This window comes from Macrobrachium rosenbergii, chromosome 6 (genome assembly GCF_040412425.1).
Source record: "Macrobrachium rosenbergii isolate ZJJX-2024 chromosome 6, ASM4041242v1, whole genome shotgun sequence".
In the NCBI taxonomy this organism is placed as follows: domain Eukaryota; kingdom Metazoa; phylum Arthropoda; class Malacostraca; order Decapoda; family Palaemonidae; genus Macrobrachium; species Macrobrachium rosenbergii.
The window spans coordinates 43,591,512-43,611,511 of record NC_089746.1 but is presented as its reverse complement, the minus strand read 5'-3'; the positions used below and the strand labels follow the sequence as shown (position 1 = coordinate 43,611,511).

General features: G+C 34.0%; 1 protein-coding gene across 17 annotated transcripts in view; it reads left to right on the top strand.

The window, feature by feature from the left end:
* The window catches only part of dnc (phosphodiesterase dunce), an 878,593-nt gene that overhangs the window by 682,266 nt on the left and 176,327 nt on the right, over window positions 1-20,000 (top strand). For 9 of the 17 annotated variants that reach the window (XM_067105655.1, XM_067105654.1, XM_067105646.1 and 6 more), the window contains 2 exons: window positions 12,536-12,600; window positions 14,089-14,124. In XM_067105655.1, the coding sequence (XP_066961756.1) occupies window positions 12,536-12,600; window positions 14,089-14,124 (101 nt within the window). The remainder of the gene's footprint in view (window positions 1-12,535; window positions 12,601-14,088; window positions 14,125-20,000) is intronic. The other 8 variants (XM_067105658.1, XM_067105656.1, XM_067105652.1 and 5 more) reach the window with 2 other exon arrangements.

The window sequence follows — 20,000 nt, the reverse complement described above, 5'->3', positions numbered from 1 at the left end:
AATTAGCGCCTCCCTCTCTCCTCTACCCCCTCTCCCCCCTCTCTCTCTCTTACCAACACCCCTATTATTTTTCTTTTTCTTATTTTTAAATCATACCCACAACACAGCGCTTATTTCGAAATTTTCTCTCATTAGTAAAAAAAAAACACTGGGATTGAGACTACTGTTTGGTTAATTAATGTTATTAGAATAAGAAGTAAAACAATACGAGTATTTTGAAAGGGAAATCGAACAGATTCCCGAAAGCTCTCTGTTTAGATTTATTTTTAAATATATTTGCAACCATACGTAACTGTGGCTTTGATGATGAAAGCATAAGAATTTCTCTTGCTCTTATACATATCTAGTTTGATCTGAGATGCTTCGTGAATCTTCAAGTTAATTTACGTTGGATTTGCAAGTAATTTATATTATTAAAGTCAGAATAATCTTGTTTTACTTCGTTCTGTGACTGATCTTAATATTAATTTATTTTCTCTGAATAACAAAAAAAAATGGTAAAAGCTTGTCGCTTTGTTATTCCACTTTAAAAGATTGGATTGATTTAAGCAGTTATTTCGAATATGTAGGTACTGGTGTGTAGAGAATTTTTTTACCCTGTTAAAGGATATTCATTCAGAAAGGCATGAAAGTTGTAAACGAAAAATAATGAAGAGATTTCATATAACCACTTTGAGGTCAATTAGAGGATCAAAGAGTATGATGTAATGGAAGAGTATGGAAATAATTTTAGCTTCTTTAGTTAAGCAGTGAAGTAGTGTAGGACCACAAAAACTAACGTTTGGTGTGTGTGTGTGTGTTTGTTTGTTTTTTGTTTTTCTTAAAATAAGTACTAACTTTTTGATTTTTTAGGACTAGAGTTAAAATAATTATTTTAGGATTAACTTTATGAATGATCGTTCTTTTAGGACTAGAGCTATGAATGATAATTATTTTAGGATTAACGGTATGACTGATCGTTCTTTTAGGAATAATGTTATGAATGATCGTTCTTTTAATAATTAATGGTCGTTCTTATGACTGATCGTTCTGTTAGGACAAACGTTATGAATGATCGTTCTTTTAGGCATTTTGCATTAACGTTTTGAATGATCGTTCTTTAGGATTAACGAGAATAATCGTTCTTTTAGCATTTTAAATTATCGCCGAACGTTATAATACTTTATGAATTATTGTTCAACTTTATGAATGATCGTCCTTTAGGACAATGCTATGAATGATCGTTCTTTTTCCACATTTAAAAAATTTTGCATTACCAAGACATTTTGGAACAAACAAACAAAAAAAACTTTTCCTCCACATTTAAAACACCAACCAGAAAAAAAGCGAAATAAAATAAGAAATAAATTAGATACTGTCTAAGATATTACCAAATTACCATAATTAGAAATTATATTTTTGTATCTAAAAGTCATCTGGGGTCTTCCTTCTCCAACATAATTAATATCACCAGCGGATGAGTTCTCGTGGAGTAATTAAAAGAGGTGATACTCTAGATTCCTAGGTGATCACACCCTAGCAACTACTAGAAATTTCTTGAAACTAGTGATGTCTGAGTGCGTAAGCTTAAGGACTCAATTTTTTCCTTACTGAAGACGGGAAAGGAATGTTTTGTTGTTGGTTTCCCATTCATTAGGTTTTTTTATATTCCTCAAAGTTTTGTTGAATTTAATGCGCCTTGAAACGTTCAGATGTTCCCAAGAGCGACCAGGCCAACTCAAGATATTTTTAGTACTTTATGGAACATATTTAATATGCGTTAACGTGTAGACATACTTTAGAATGTGTGCTGAAAATAAGAAAAGATTGCTCTCTCCATTGTTATATTACTTGGTTATAGTTTTATTATTATTATTATTATTATTATTATTATTATTATTATTATTATTATTATTATTATTATTATTATTATTATTATTATTATTATTCAGAAGGTGAACCCTTTTCATATGGAACAACCCCACAGGGGCCATTGACTTGAAATTCAAGCTTCCAAAGAATATGGTGTTCATTAGGAAGAAGTAAGAGGAGGTAAAGGGAAATACAGAGAGAAGAGATCTCGCTTATTAAAAAAGAAAAATAAATAAATTAATTAATTAATAGATAAAAATTTATTAAAATGCTAGGAGAATAGTATTAGGGTAGTAATGTATTGCATCTTCGCTTGAACTTTTGAAGTTCCCATGGCTGCTTTGACAAAGCACAATTTTCACCCACTCTCTTCAGTGCTTTCCCAAGCACCGTTGGGATAGGTCAGGATACCGCGTGAGGCTACCCCAAGTGCAAATATTCATTATCGCAGATTCGTTGAAACTCGGACGAAAGAAATTGGAGATGAAAACTGAAAAAGTTTGGACGTTTAGTCTGGATGTCTTTGAGTTCTTTCAGGAAAGAAGTTCTGCGCATGCGCTGTGCAGATATGAAGCTAAAGCACAGCTTGGTTAATGATTTTTTCATTCCACAGTAATTGTCATTTCGACTTTAAAATATTTTTTCATTCCACAATAATTGTCATTTTGACTTTAAAATTTTTATTCATTCGTGGCCCGTGTGTTGTAGGTCATTCTAGTCTCGGATCATGAAATTAGGTGATGAAATCGTTTGAAAAGCCTAAAATATTGAATATCTGAGGGATTGGAAGGCTTAAGGAAAGGTTATAAGAGTTGATATACATTTGTTAGAATAGAGGTCTGAACTAGAGCAGTTGCTATGATCGAATAGAACGTAGGTTTTTGGGTTATTTTAGGTATGCTGGATACAGAGGGCGCTTCGTTCATGCTTGCAAACCAGATGGCACTTAACAGCTTGCTGTAGGCATAAGTTTGCAAATTTTTATTTAAGAGAAAAAAATTATTTGCAGGTTGAGAATTCTAGTCACCAGGTAACCATAGCTGCCGAAAGTGTTTATTTGCAGGCTGAAAAAGTCACTAGTAAACTACACCTGCTGAAAGTGTATATTTGCAGGCTGAGAAAGTCACCAATAAACCATTGCTGCTGAAAGTTTATATGCAGACTGAGAAAGTCACCAGGAAACCACAGCTGCTGAAAGTGTTCAGTTGCAGGCTGAGAATGTGAAGCAGTAAACCACAGCTGCTGAAAGTGTTCAGTTGCAGGCTGAGAATGTGAAGCAGTAAACCACAGCTGCTGAAAGTGTTTATTTGTAGGCTGAGAATGTGAAGCAGTAAACCACAGCTGCTGAAAGTGTTCAGTTGCAGGCTGAGAATGTGAAGCAGTAAACCACAGCTGCTGAAAGTGTTCAGTTGCAGGCTGAGAATGTGAAGCAGTAAACCACAACTGCTGAAAGTGTTTATTTGCAGACTGAGAAAGTCACCAGGAAACCACCGCTGCTGAAAGTGTTCAGTTGCAGGCTGAGAATGTGAAGCAGCAAACCGCAACTGCTGAAAGTTTGTATGTGCAGGCTGAGAATGTGAAGTAGTAAACCACAACTGCTGAAAGTTTTTATGTGTAGGCTGAGAATGTGAAGCAGTAAACCACAGCTGCTGAAAGTTTTTATGTGTAGGCTGAGAATGTGAAGTAGTAAACCACAACTGCTGAAAGTTTTTATGTGCAGGCTGAGAATGTGAAGTAGTAAACCACAACTGCTGAAAGTTTTTATGTGTAGGCTGAGAATGTGAAGCAGTAAACCACAGCTGCTGAAAGTGTTTATTTGCAGACTGAGAAAGTCACCAGGAAACCGCCGCTGCTGAAAGTGTTCAATTGCAGACTGAGAATGTGAAGCAGTAAACCACAGCTGCCGAAAGTATTTGTTTGCCGGCTGAGAAAGTCATCAGTAAACCAGAGCTGCTGAAAGTGTTTTTTGCAGGTTTAGAATGTGAAGAAGTAAACCACAACTGCTGAAAGCTTTTATGTGCAGGCTGAGAATGTGAAGAAGTAAACCACAGCTGCTGAAAGTTTTTATGTGCAGGCTGAGAATGTGAAGCAGTAAACCACAGCTGCTGAAAGTGTTTTTTTGCAGGCTGAGAATGTGAAGCAGTAAACCACAGCTTCTGATAGTGTAGGCCTCAGTTTCTGTAGCTGCATTGAATGAAGAAGTTTAAAACTTGATCTTAATCAGCGAAATCGTACTGAGCGTCTTCGGGGAAGAGGAAAAGAAAAGAAATAAAGGAATATCAAGAATATTGGGCCAAGGCTGATCAATTCCAAGAATTGGAAGGGGAAAGTTTTTGTCAAGAACTGAAAGGGGGAAAAGTTAGGGTAATGAGAGGGAAAGTTAGAAGGATTATCCTGGAAGTTTGGGATATATCCTTCGAGATGCTGTACATGGTTAGGTTTTGACTGCATTGAAGAAAAAAATTTTTCATCTTTACAGTGCTAATTTTTTTTTTCGGGGTGGGGGGAGCAGGGTGTGGCGCCACGGGTCGATTTGAGGGGGAGGGACGAGTGAGAGTTTGACTAAAGGATAATAAAGGCTTCAAAGGTTTTTATCTGAATTAAATAATAAAAGACAATATTTACACAGGAACACATATATATACGCATATATACATATATAAAATGTATATATATGAATGTATATATAGGTATATATACATTATATATATATATATATATATATATATATATATATATATATATATATATATATATATATATATATATATACATACATACATACACACACACACACACACCAGGTAGCGTTTATTTTCTGGGAATGTTTCCCTCTCCTGCCTATCTCGTATCTTTTTAACTTTCAACTCCACCAGCCTAAAAAAATACAAAAAAGATAGAAATCCTTACTCCCTCAAGGCCATTTGCGATCTGTGTAGAAGACGGTAAGCTACATAAGCCTCTTTTTTCCCCCCAGTCTCAAGTTTTTCCGGCTATCATGTATTATTCAAAGTTGCCTTGAGATTCTAAATGGAAAGAAGCCTTTATCTTACCTATCGCCTAAAGGAAGCACTCTCTTGAATAATAATAATAATAATAATAATAATAATAATAATAATAATAATAATAATAATAATAATAATAATAATAATAATAATAATAAGAGCATGCGTCATTAAAATGGTGAAGAAATCCACAGTGGTGTAAATGTAAATAAAAAAATATAGATATATTTATTATATATATATTTATACAAACGTACACACACACACACATATATATATATATATATATATATATATATATATATATATATATATATATATATATATTACATATACACCATTGTGGATTTCACCACCACCACAATAATAATAATAATAATAATAATAATAATAATAATAATAATAAATTTATGGCAGTGACATTAGAAGTCGAAAAGTGTTTTCATTTTGACTTGCAATGTAATACCTGAAATCATAATAATAATAATAATAATAATAATAATAATAATAATAATAATAATAATAATAATAATAATAATAAATTTATGGCAAGGACATGAGAGTTCGAAAAGTGTTTCATTGTGACCCTGAAATGTAATACCTGAAATAATAATAATAATAATAATAATAATAATAATAATAATAATAATAATAATAATAATAATAATAATAATAATAATAATAATAATGAACCAAACAAAAACTTCTTTCAGTTTTCTTCTGAAGATGGAAAGAGAAACCCACAAGATTCTTGTGTATAACTTGTTTACTGGTAAATATTTACATATTACTTTGATCTCGAGCACTTTCAAATCCTACTTTGATCTCGAGCACTTTCAGGTCCTAACTGTGAACCTTTTTCAAGAGATGAGGTAGTCAGGCTGGTTCAAGGCCTTGAACCAGCCTGACTACCTCATCTCTTGAAAAAGGGTCACAGTTAGGACCTGAAAGTGCTCGAGATCAAAGTAATATGTAAATATTTACCAGTAAACAAGTTATACACAAGAATCTTGTGGGTTTCTCTTTCCAATAATAATAATATTGCTGTTTCCACGGCATTCAATTTATACAGAGTCTTCTGTATTCTTCTTATATATCAGGTTTCCCAGGGAAATACAAAGATTTCTGTTTTCTTAGGTTTATTTCCTCTGACGTTTCAAACGCTCTCTGGCGTTTATCTTCTGAGAGCATTTGAAACGTCAGAGGAAATAAAACTAAGAAAACAGAAATCTCTGTCTGTCCCTAGGAAACCTGATATACCAGCCACAGGCTGAGTAAAAAAAGATAATAAGAAGAATAGAGAAGACTCTGTATAAATTGAATGCCGTGGAAACAGCTATAATTTTTAATGCAACTGCCCTCAGAGAAGGTCTCCTCCCGAATAATAATAATAATAATAATAATAATAATAATAATAATAATAATAATAATAATAATAATAATAATAATAATAATAATAATAAATTCATGGCCGTGGCGATTCAAGTTCGAGACCTGTAACGTAACACTTGAAAAAATTGAGCATACCCACTCCTGTTATATGTCGAACGCAGTTCTAAATTTGGCAGATGCTGACAGATTCTTCTGACAGGAACTGCCAGAACTCGTAAATGCTCACTCTTTGAACAAGTAGGAGCCATTTCTCAGAGGTAGGAAGTCAGAGGTGAGGGACTTTTCAAAGTTCTGACAGATTTAATATTGTATATTCAAGACTAAAATATGGAACAAGCGAAAACACTTGCATATTCAGTCACTAAAGTGTCACAGACACACACACACACACACAGAGTTGTTGCAACGCCTGTTTACATAAGCAGATCACACACAGTTGTTGAAAGCAAAAGTGAAAAAACCTGTTTACATAATGGGGGTAAGCAGATGCGATCACGTCTCGACCTTTCTGACATTGCCCCGGTAGTATGCTTCATGTATCATACCCGACCCAACGCCCTTTCTTCCCAGCAGCGAGAAGTACTTTGTGAGATGTTTGAGAGGGTGTTGTAAAAGTTGTGAAAAAAAATCATAAATAAGAAAAATAACTGTCAGCCGGCTGATGAACCCGCGCCAAGACCTCTATTTGACCATTAAAAAAGGCAAGAAAAAGAACGATCATATATGAGGTATGAGACCTTCTTAAAAAACTAAAAAAAAAAAAAAACGATCTTATGATATGAGGTATGAGACCCTCTTAAAAAATAAGAGAAAAGAACGAGCTTATGATATGAGGTTCATATGAAACCTTCTTAAAAAAATAAGATAAAAGAACGATCTTATGATATGAAGTATGAGTCCTTCTTAATTTGACATTCATTTTTGTATAGGGGTTAGAATTCAGCAAGCGTTGACATCAGATTTATAAATGTGTTTGTATGTGTGTGTGTTTTTTTTTCCTGGATCGCCGGTTGGGGGACGGGAAAAGGAGGGAAGGGGGAGGGTGGTCGCCAAGGAACCTTAGCATTTCGGCCACTTATACAGAAACAGATCAGGCAGGTAAAGTCCTCAGGTAACTTGACGTACAACCCGCCATCTTTAAGATCTTTGTCATACGGTGTTGTATTGAATAAATCCTTTCGTACCGCGTCCCATGCTGACATTATCATGACTGTCACCTGAATTATGACGGCATGTCTACATTAATGACGGACGAAAGGATGGACTTGCCCAATCTATTGCAAGAGCTTGTCATTTTTTATTGACACGGAATTCGTGGCCAAGATCATTCCTTTATTAAAAGAGAAAACAAAGAAGTGAAGGCATTAAAGTACGTACATAACACGTACATAATATATATATATATATATATATATATATATATATATATATATATATATATATATATATATATATATATATATATATATATATATATATATATATTATTTTTTTTTTTTTTTTTTTTACCAAATAAATAACCATAACCACAGAATAAACTGGAATTTGTCATGTACAATTTATAGTAGCAATTGTCAATTCAAAAGCCAGGTGGTAGAATCAGCACTGATTAAACAAAGAAATACGTTGAACCTCTCAAAAGGAGCTTGGGGCTCAGATATTTTAAATAAAATCTTCCTCCAACCAGCGATTAAGAAGATTAAGAAGCTATCAACTGGAGAGACGTAACGGGTGACCTCAGCAACTCTTGATATAAATACCGCTTTTCTGTAATTCTCAATCATTCATCACTTGCCTGTCGAGGGAGACGGTTGTTCTCCGAAATATATAGCATTAACTTTCTACCTTTTGGCGTTTTTATGAGCTCCTTTTGTTAAATGGAATTCTGTTTTAACAAAATATTTCAGTTTTAATAAAATATTTCATATCATATATAATATATATATATATATATATATATATTATATATATATATATTTATATATATATATATATATATATATATATATATTTATATATTTCTGTCGTGGTATGTGCGTACGCTTATAATCACGAAGACACATGGCTATATGTATACAGATGTACACTTGAAGATGTTTTAAATAGAGAGACGAAACTGGTCCATCTTCCCATCCGTATGTATGTATTCAGAATATGTTTCATTTATGTATAACCGAGAAAAGTTTTAAGAAGGTCAGAATTAAAGAATATTAAATATTAAATCATACCAGGTTCACTTTAACTTGAGATATGTAAAATTAGATTTGTCGTTTACGAAAATGAGGAATAGATATTGTGCCTGTAAACAAAAATACACGCACGATGCAAGTAACTAATTGGCGTCACAAGAGAGAGAGAGAGAGAGAGAGAGAGATGATTGGAAGAATTCAAAGAATTCACATCACCTTCAGGCTATGAAACTTTCAAGTGGTCCATCAAACCGTGTTGACTGTAACACGCTGATGAAATGAATACGGGAGTACTTTCCTGAAGAGGAGAGATCCCTAGCAGTAGGAGGAAACTATTTCCTCCTCCTCTTCTTCCTCATTCCCCTTCTTCCTCCTTCCTCTTCCTGTCTCCCCATAAGCTCTCTGGACACCTGCATTAATGGCGAGTGCACTGAATTGAAAAAGGTTGGCTCTCACCTGTGCGCCTCGATATTCTTTCTTCTTGACGAATTTCACGGATCCTCTACCTTTTGCTCTTTTCAGAATGGTTCCTGGCGTTACTTTGCTACTTTCCCAGTTTCTTAGCCTCTCCCAAGCAAATTTCGTTTTGCTGTTGTTATTATTATTATTATTATTATTATTATTATTATTATTATTATTAAAATATTATTATTATTTAAAAATAAATCCACTGCTGTGTAGGGTAGCAGTGAAAAGTCTGCAGAGATTTATTTTTAAATATAAGAACCCACATGACTGTGGATTTGTTTCAGTAATTATTATTATTATTATTAGATTATTATTATTTTATTAAATATTATTATTATTATTATTATTATTCAGAATATGAACCCTATTCGTGAACAAGCCCCACAGGAGCCGTTTGTTTTCAAGCTTCCAAAAGAATATTATTATTATTATTATTATTATTATTATTATTATTATTATTATTATTATTATTATTATTATTATTATTATTATTAATTAATCAGAACATAACTCCTATTCCTGTGGTACAAGCCCACCACACGGGCCATCGACTTTAAATTCAAGCTTCCAAAGAATATGATGCTCATTTGAAAGAAGTAGCAGAAGGTAACAAGAAATACAGAAATATAAGATCAGTTAACAAAAAAAGAAAAAGTGAATTAACAAATTAATGATTAAATAGATAAAAATGTAAGTAAATTATTAAAACACAAAGAGAATTGTTTTAGGGGAGTAATGCGTCACATCTTCGCTTGAGGTCTTGATGTTGCTTTAAATAAATTTGCCGGTATACTGTGGGTTTTTACGCCCTGTTGTTTATGAGATTTTTTCCCGTGTTTCATTTGTTTTGATTTTAAATAACGAGGTGAATTAACGGGAATCCAGTGGCCTTCCTGTATATAGCGTATTTCATCCTATACCTACAGTGTTTGAAAAAACTATATTTCTAGAAAAAGCACATGGCTAATGGTGTATTCTTATTAAGATTTCTCTAAGTACCCTGTCGAAATGTTTTAAGTAATAATACAAATAATGTTTATTCCTCTGAAACTTTATTTACGGGATACAGAGTCGGTTCTGTAACTAGATTTAATCACTTGTTCATAGAAACGGTTAATCTTTTATAAAAAGCAGGTTCGTCAAGATCCCTTTATTACTGTACTTGCAATCCTGTTAACAGGATGACGTAACAAACAAATAAGTCCCATGATATAACGTTCAGGCTAGAAGTTACATAACTGACATTTTGCCCAGAAATAAATCAGTCTGGCGTTTTCCAGAATTTAGCATGTAGCTTCGTTTTTAATGTTATTTTAACGCTATCTTTACATGCCCAGTGTATATTTATTCTTAGCCCACAAACCTTTGTATTTTTTAGCGTCTTTACATTATGATTTTAGTAACTTTATACGGGGTTTACGTTATAATAATCGTTCTCTTGTCCCTACATCGTATGCAAACGAGAAGGACAATCCCCTTTCTGAAAGGTAGCATTGAGTGGGCTCAACTCTTGAACTCTGCTGTGGTCTACAATACGACCGTATGTACTTAACAGTGAGGGCTATCTGTATACCAAGAGCATGTGGTTGGTGGTCTTAGCAAGTCGTTCTAGAGAGAGAGTAGACCTTGCTGGAACAAAATCAGAGGTTGTTGATTACCTTTGCTGGAACATGTACTAATAATCAGAGGTTTGCACATTCAGTAAATACCATACAAAATCTGCATATAAGCCTAAAGAGAGAGATACCAGGAAATTACCATTCAGAATTTATCCAGAGAAAGAGAGAGAGAGAGAGATAATGCTGGTTGGGACAGTGTGGGTTTCCACAAGGAACAGGGTGTCTGGAGTAAGCAATTGTTATGAGACATTCATGTTAGAAGTTTGAACATAAAGGGGAAAAGTTGGGAAAAGTTGTATGATCCGTACATAGGCCTATCGAAAGCTTATGGCAACCCTTTTTCAGAGGCAACGTGGAAGGTAATTAATCCTAAAATGGAGCAATAATTTACAGTCAGTTTTATTACAGGTTATCATAACATTTTCAGTGCTAATCGTAATGGTCGATGGCAGATGCGGAATTTTACAAATACGGGGTTTGTAAGCATTTGTTAGAAATTATTTTTGAAGTTGAGATATTAAGTAAACATAAACATTTACTTGAGATGTGCAGTTCGGTGCCTGTTGTCCGTCAAACAAAAGCAATCATTATTTATTTATTAAATGTGCAGATCCATGTTTACTAGCACATGTTTCAGCAAGGTATTATGAAAATTGTTTCTCTTCTCTCTCTCTCTCTCTCTCTCTCTCTCTCTCTCTCTCTCTCTCTCTCTCTCTCTCTCAGGTGATTCGCTTTTAAAATGTGTTTATTTTATGGTATAGAATTTGAAATGTTGAAGAAGTCATTAGGATTTAAATTCATCTCTCGTCTAATAGCCTATATTTAGAGCTACACATGTGCAGTAGGTAGCTGATACGATTGACCATGTGCTCTTACGTATATCTTTCCATTCATCGTCATTATCAAGTAAATAAGGTGGTGATTATTTAAAATTCAATTCTTCCGTGATGATTTTCAATAAATAGGGCCTATTGTAATGGGAAGAAACTGCGTTCAGAAGTTGGAAGCTTATTTTAGTATACCACTAAACCCATTCTCTGTCACCAGCATCAATTATAGAAAACGAAGCTTATAGGTAAGACGCATCTAATGTAAAGTGGCGCGACCCTTCTTCCCCATTTATTCATTTTTCCGTGTTTTGTCTTTCATAAGTGATTTTTTGTTATATTGCCATGGTGTTTTGTTATATCAGCCTCATTTATGATGATTTATCTTGATTTTTGTCATTATATCACCCTCATTTATGATGATTTAGTGTCATTTTGTGTCATTATATCAGCCTCATTTATAAGGAATCAGTTACAAAATCATACTCTTCCGCTGCTGCTATAAGAGGTGATTTATGCTGATTAGCGATTAATATGGCAGGGTCTGGGCTACCCGGGGTGTCTGATAATTGAGGAGACAGATATTAGTGTCCCATTCTATGGTGAAATTGTTGGGTTATATGATATGTCACTAGAACAAATTAATAGGATTCCTCTACTTGATTATCTTACCTCATGTGTGTTTGGGCGCACGCTTGGGTTTTTGCATAAGTGCGGGGTTGTGTTCGTTCTTGTGTATGCCATATAAGAGCTGTGTGTTACTGTATACACACACATTATATATATATATATATATATATATATATATATATATATATATATATATATGTGTGTGTGTGTGTGTGTGTGTGTGTGTATATATATATATATATATATATATATATATATATATATATATATATATATATATATATATATATATATATATATACATATATACACACACATATATATATATATATATATATATATATATATATATATATATATATATATATATATATATATATATATATACACACACACACACACACACACGCATACATACATACATACGTTCTGTTATGACATTGCTTCGGTAGCCTACATGTAAACACACAGAGTAAGATCTAAGATACATCATCTGTATTGCAAAACTCCATTATATCCCATTATATTTAATCAAATTCCTTTTCCTTCTACAGATCCCGTCGGTCGAGTGCGGCCGCAGGATGTTCCACGCCTCAGCCTAAGAACTTCACTTACGGTGGTAAGTAGAATTTTGGGTGGCTGGGTTCGCTTCCATCTGTCAAGATTAAAGTTAAGAAGATTGCTTAGGTTAAGGTTAAGAAGATTGCTTAGGTTTTGGGTTGAGAAGGTTGCTTGGATGAAGGTTAAGAAGACTGCTTAGGTTAAGGTTAAGAAGATTGCTTAGGTTAAGTTTAACAAGGTTGCTTAGGTTGAGGGTAAGAAGATTTCTCGGGTTAAGATTAAGAAGATTTCGGGGGATTAAGGTTAAGAAGATTGCTTGGATTAAGGTTAAGAAGATAGCTTAGGTTAAGGTTAAGATGATTGCTTAGGTTAAGGCTAAGAAGATTGCTTAGGTTTAAGTTAATAAGACTGCGTTCAGCTACTTTCCCACATCCCGTGTTTCATGAAGTTTAGTTGGGTAAATGCGGAGTAATTGTATCGTATGTTATCAGTACTCTTGGAATAGGAAATACAGTATTACTTTGTATCTTTTATATATAGGGCACCATAGACCTTAAATACACAAAACTCTAAGGGTATTAAAACCCACATTTAACGTTTATTGTTAAATTGCTAGCTTGTAAAGGTAATTTTTTTTAGTACAATTTTTTGCTTGCGTTATAAGGGTTCTTTACGAGAAACATTTTTTTTAGCACAGCACCAATATTTCTGAAAACATTTCAAGACTTACATTTTATTCCTTTGTGCCGAAAGGAAAACACTTATCGTCATTTTATAAATAAATTTTGCAATGGCGCAGTGAAAGTCAGAAAAAGAATAGTTGTGAAATATTTGGAGGCATGGATTAGACCCGTTGAAAGGGTTATGATTTACAGATTTCTTTTGCGAAAAGCAATTGAACATATATGGTAACTGTTCTGCATATTTGTCTAAGTATACGATGCTCACATAATCATGTGCATCTTTACTCAGACATATTCTACACTTGCACTCTCGTGTATGTTGCTGTGTGTGAGCAAGCAGGTGTATATAAGGAAATAAAGTTTGATCATTTTGTACCCAAAATTTCAACCGTCTTGGCAAGTTTTATTAACTGGGCATCATTTTGACAAAAGGGATTACTTATGAATATGGACTTTTTGGGTGCTTGACCTCCGGGTAATGCCAATTTGGAATGGTCACTCGGCTGAAATAAGTCGTCAGTTTTTATTTAGTATTATACTCGAGTGTTGGGATTTAATGCTGATACAAATCTTTCGTTAATCCAAATGGGGATTACCTGTTATCATCCTAATTGGTGAACAGCGGCTGAAAATTTTGTCAAAACGGGCAACGTCATAAATTCCTTCAATTTTCACTGGTCCAATACAAATGCTCCAATAAGTGAGCACATCATATTTGCTCACTGCTTCAGTACAAATGCTCCAATTAGTGAACAGATCATATTTTTGTTTTTTATGATAAGCCAGAGAATCACTCCAGGGCAAATCTGTTTGTGAATCTTTGACCAATTTGTTCTCTTTTAATTCGGATTTCCTCTTTCCAGCTGGTGCACCGGGAGAAAGGAATGGTGAGAAGCTGGGTGAGTTTGGGGGACAGTCTGAACATTTGAGGAAAGGGGGAGGGGAGGGGGAAGGGAAGGGGGAAGGCTTTTCTGCTGGCTGCTAGTGTCACATGCCTCTGGAATGATATGACTTAATGATGACTTAATTTCTTGGAGAATGATTTCTTACTCTTTTGATTTTCTTTTTTCTCGCGAGGATGTAGCTTCCTACTGACTGGCTTCATTCATACAAAATGGAAAATTGTCTTTTACGAAAGCCGTTCATTTATTATTACTTTTCATGTTCGTGCATTTACGTATTTATCAGATTGGCGTTACCTGATTAAAACTTCGTTTTTAACAGGGACAGCGAAACCTTAAAATTTTTTTGTATACATTTTTAATACTAAGCTGTGTACGTTAGCCGAAGTAATTACTTTATTCAAATCACAGTAGCGTCGTTTTCTAATATATTTTTAATAAGTGTTCTTTGACGGCAATAAATATTAAATATATTTTTGATAAGTGTTTCTTTAACGGCAATAAATTGTGGATTGTTATGAAAAATGTAAAGAGCACGTGAGCGTTAACTCTCCTGTACAGAAACTATTTCTTGATACATAAATTAAGAGACGTTATTGTCTCAGTTTTTGCCAGAATTAACCTAATGTCAAAATTTCGTTGCTTTTTTGCACGCAAGAAAATTCTTGTAAATTACTTTGGATTTCGTACTCTAATTCATACTTGAGGAAATAACTAAAGTGATTTAGTTCTTCAGCCCTGTCACAACTTTTTTATTCCCTCTTCGTCCTAATCCAAGAATATTTGTTCCTCGCATTTATGAAAAAGTTCCTACTTAAAGACTAGGTTTAGTTGTGATTCTCGAGACAATGTCAATTTTGTAGAAATGAAACGGAGAAATTCAGCAACGGTACTTTCAGCACTCGTTCGTAAACATTAGAGAGAAAAGAAATCTATTCATATAAGAGATCTGTTCTTGCTTGCTCTAATACTTCCAATTGCTCGGCATGGTTCGACCCAACTCGTGACGAAAGCATGTTGTCTGTGACGCAGTGATGACGAGCAGTGTGACGCCAGATAATTTAGTCGAAGAGTTACGCATGTTTATACGATTAACAAGATGTGAAGTGAATCTAACAATCTTTAGAATAAGCTGTTTGTGTTTTCCTTCTGCATTCGATTTGTGATTTTTAGCAACTTTTTTTATTGTTAATGAATTGGCTTTGCTTCTTCATTGTATGTTTTCCGCAATTTTTGAAACTCTCGTATTATTTCATGTTTCACGATTTATCTTTTTTTTTTTTTTTAACTTCCAGGTTTTTGTACTTAACGTTTTAGTCTTAAAATAGTAAGCACTTGGTACTGTATAATATATATATATATATATATATATATATATATATATATATATATATATATATATATATATATATATATATATATATGTATGTATATATATATATATATATATGTATATATATATATATATATATATATATATATATATATATATATATATATATATATATATATATATCACAAATAGTTCTTTATCATAAACGAATAGCCTCGTCCTTTGAAGTAAATTTTGTTTCAGTGAATCACGGGATTTCAGAGTTGATAATAATAATAATAATAATAATAATAATAATAATAATAATAATAATAATAATAATGACGATGAAGAGTTGAAATTTGAAATTTTAGATATATATGCAGTTATATACATGCATACGTACATAAAGCACGTACGTATTTATATTATTGTCTTATCGATTTATCAAAACTTTATCACTTGAAAATCCAATATCGAAATCATAAGTGTGAAAAAAAAATCTCCTTTATAGTTAACCTGGCAACAATTAATTTTTGACAATGTAAAATAGATTAGTAGGTAATTTAGACTCATATGATAACAGTAAAAATGGAAAATCTACTTTTTTCTTTTTCTCATATATCGAAATGCGTCAAACCTTTGCAAAATATAGTTACATTCTCTTTTATTTAGGTTGCAGTTCATTTTGTATCTTCTGATATATCTTAAGCTGTAGGGACTGCAGAGTGATTACTGCAAAGTCATTACTGAAATCAGTGTCCCTTATCACATGCTCAGACTGTTCGCAAGCTTTTCTGACGCCTCAAATTCCTTTCTCTCGTTTCCCATAGATTTATTTGTTGCCTGTCGCTTTTGTGATTGTTATTTTGTACTTTTAAAGACTTTTTTTATTTACTCGTTTCGTGAACACAGTAAAGATCTCTGAAGCCTGCTCTCAAGGTAAGGGAGGTGTCACATATTGTGCACGTGGCCAGAAATGTAAATATGAAAATATGAAGTCACGTACATTTATTCCAGGGTTGTATTGCTTTGCATGGACGAGAATATAGATTATAAATGTTTTCATTCTATCTCGAGTCACTACATGCGCGCGCATAGGAATATGGCTACTTGGTTGAAATGATCATAGAAGTTGATGACTCTCCTGTACAGAGAGCCGAGTTATGTGGTCTCAAAAATGGGATTTATGTGACCTTGGCACTATTTGACGCAGTTCCTCTTTGATTTGCGACGTCCCTTTTGCAAAGGTCGCATTGCCATATCCCTGTAAGGTAAGGTTGTTTTCCTTGTTCGTCTTGCGAGGGGTAATTCCCTCTACATTTTTAAGTGGAATTTTTTTTTATTTCCTTTTTAAAAAGGCCTGATGACTTTTCCTCTCGTGGAAGAGTGATTTTACTGCCACTTTTGAAGTAAGTTACTTCTATGACCTCTCAGAATGGAATTCAGACCTTGGCAGGTCTTGAAAGATTTGGTTACTGGACAAAAATGAAAAAACAAATTAAAAATGAATTGTTCCTTTACAAGATGACTGAATTAAATATTCCTTTGCGAGAGAAGGGTAAAGTTTGATCTAAGTGTCAATAGAAAGTGTATTATTCTGTTTGTGTTTCTTTACTGAATGAGTGTTGTAGCTTATCACAGATTTTTACTTTACTTAAAATCCATACTTTATTCATTTAGGTTTGATCTGTTAAAACGTTCACATGAATTTATTTATCGAGTTGGCATGTTATTTCAAATATGCTTGCTCAACGTGAGAAAAAATTCTCTCTCTCTCTCTCTCTCTCTCTCTCTCTCTCTCTCTCTCTCTCTCTCTCTCTCTCTCTCTCTCTCTCTCTCTCGGAACAAAGATTTATACGAAAAAGAAGCTCGTTTGTGACGGTGCCAATGCGGAAAGAAACGTTTAGAACTTTTTTAATGTCAACATTAAGAATAATAGTCTATTACCACAACTCCTTAGAATGTAGTACCGTCAGTGTACCTCACGCGGTACACTGTAGGCATTACATAAGGTTCTTTGCAGCGTCCCCTCGGCCCCTAGCTGCAACCCTTTTCATTCCTTTTACTATATCTCCGTTCATATTTTTTTTTCATGTAACTTTCCACCCTCTTCTAACAATTATTTCAACATTATTTTCAGCACTGAATGACCTCAAAGGTCACAGCGCTTGGCCTTTGTCCTAAATTAATATATTGCGTTCCATATTGCTATACCTCCAAAATATCTTTGCTTTGGATAATAATTCATTGTGCTTTCTTCAATGGCTACATCTGCTTTGCAACACAATAACGAAAGAGTTATCCACTTGGGATCTTCATGCTTTAGGTTGAGTTTTGCATAATCAGTGTGCAATATGCAGCTCTGTTCTACATCTTATGGGAGACTGGTTGTTTCAGGTTGATCTTTGAAGGCGCGGAACGGGAACCAGAATTATTGAGTATGCAAACTTTGTCAGGATGATGAGATATATATATATGCATAGTCTTTACGCACATAAATGATTATTACATACAGTTTTTATGCCATAAGTGCATACATAGATTTGTTATGCCCGTAAATGCTTACATAAGAGTTTTTATGCAAATAAATGCGCATAAATGATTACATGCAGACTTCATGCACATGAATGCTTACATTGAGTTTTTACGTGCAAAATTCTTACATAGAGTTTTTATATGCAAAATTCTTACATAGAGTTTCTATGCGTGTAAAGATTATATACAGTCTTTACGCGCATAAAGGCTTGCATAGCATTTTTATACGCATACATACTTTGCGTGTTTCTAAGCACTGTTAATTTTTAATATTTTTTTTTATAATTTTTGTGATTTTCCTTTATTTTTGTCTGTACCACATTGATAATTTCATTCTGCAAATTCCCCTACAAATTAAACCGAATATAGCAGGCAGTAATGACACCTAGCATTTTTTATTTATAGCGTACGAGTCTCGTTAGCTCGCGAGAAAAATAAGTGAAGGGTGTGCGCGCACTCACGTACCGCTAATTAGCCAGTTCAGCAACGCCACGCTTCGCCGATCTCTCCTTCCCGCCCTTCTGCCAGGCTTTAGGCGTTATATTAATTCGTGAATATTATCGTGAAGGTGTCCTGCTCTCTCCCACGGCGAAAAACGGGAGGCTGAACATCGCCGTTATGTTTAGAGCGGATCGGGAAACATTACGAAGACCTTGTTTGAGAAATACTGCATTCGAGAAACATTACAACGGCCGTGTTTGAGAAACTTTACAATCTGCGAGAATTACGATCGACAAACATTACAATCTAGTATAGGGTAATAGTCGAGAAAAATTACGGTCGAGAAACATTACGAGCAAGAAACGTTGCGATCGAGAAACATCACAATCGAGAAACATTATGATCGAGAATCATCACAATCGAGTAACATTACGTTCGACAAACATTACAATCGAGAAACATTATGATCGAGAAACATCACGATCGAGAGACATTACGATCGACAAACATTACATTCGAGAAACATAACGACTGAGAAACAATACAATCGGGAAACATTACGATCGAGAAACATTATAAAGAACGTCTTTCCTCTTAGTTACTTAATTCCTTAGGATTACGTGTTCATTAAATATATATGTATGTAAGTGCTTATCTCCCTACGCTAATAAGTGGGATGGCAGGTTTTACGTGAGCGCTATTTAGATAATGGCATATATTTTCTATTCTCCGTATTTATTTATCGCCTTTTCCTGTAACATTTAGAAGGAAATGAATTTATAGACTGGCCATGGAATCTTATAATGTAGGTATACGTGCGTTAGAAGTGCAATTATAAACCAGGGTTAAAATAATGCGGGTTCAAAAAGACCTATTTTTTAACTTATTTGTGATAGGCAGGATAAGGAGGGCCTTCTTTGCCCTTGAATTCTCTCGGTATTATTATTATTATTATTATTATTATTATTACTTCCTAGTCAACAATTGTATTTCTGGGATTAAAATTATAGCAAAGGGGAAAAGTCACCTTCATAATCGAACAGACAGATGTTAATGAGCATAAATTTTACGTTTCATAGATATTTTGCTAAAGGTATTTTTTTTATGACAGTTTGGATCCAGAGACTTTACATAGACAAGAAATTATATCAATGAATGCTGTGTTTTCTCTACATTCCTATAAAAGTAACGAAAGTATGATTGCGCGCGGGCGCGCACATACACGCACACGTGTAGAGCAGAGGGCGTCTTATTTTTACGTAAATAATATGGTATTATGTTTGTGATTTGCAGTAACTAATGAAGAGTATTTTCATTGTTGTGTACGTCCCGTGTCGTTTGCTTCAGCATTGTTGTTATACTGTTCTCATGTTATAGAGAGAGAGAGAGAGAGAGAGAGAGAGAGAGAGAGAGAGAGAGAGAGAGAGGAGAGTATCTCCAAACAATTCATCGCGCAGCGTACTGTGATAACGAGCGACTCTTTTTCAAACCCGCTTCTATCTATTCGCTTTAAGAGTCTAACTCCTCCTCCTCCTCCTCCTCCTCCTCCTCCTCCTCCTCCTCCTCCTCCAAGGTGGAAGAT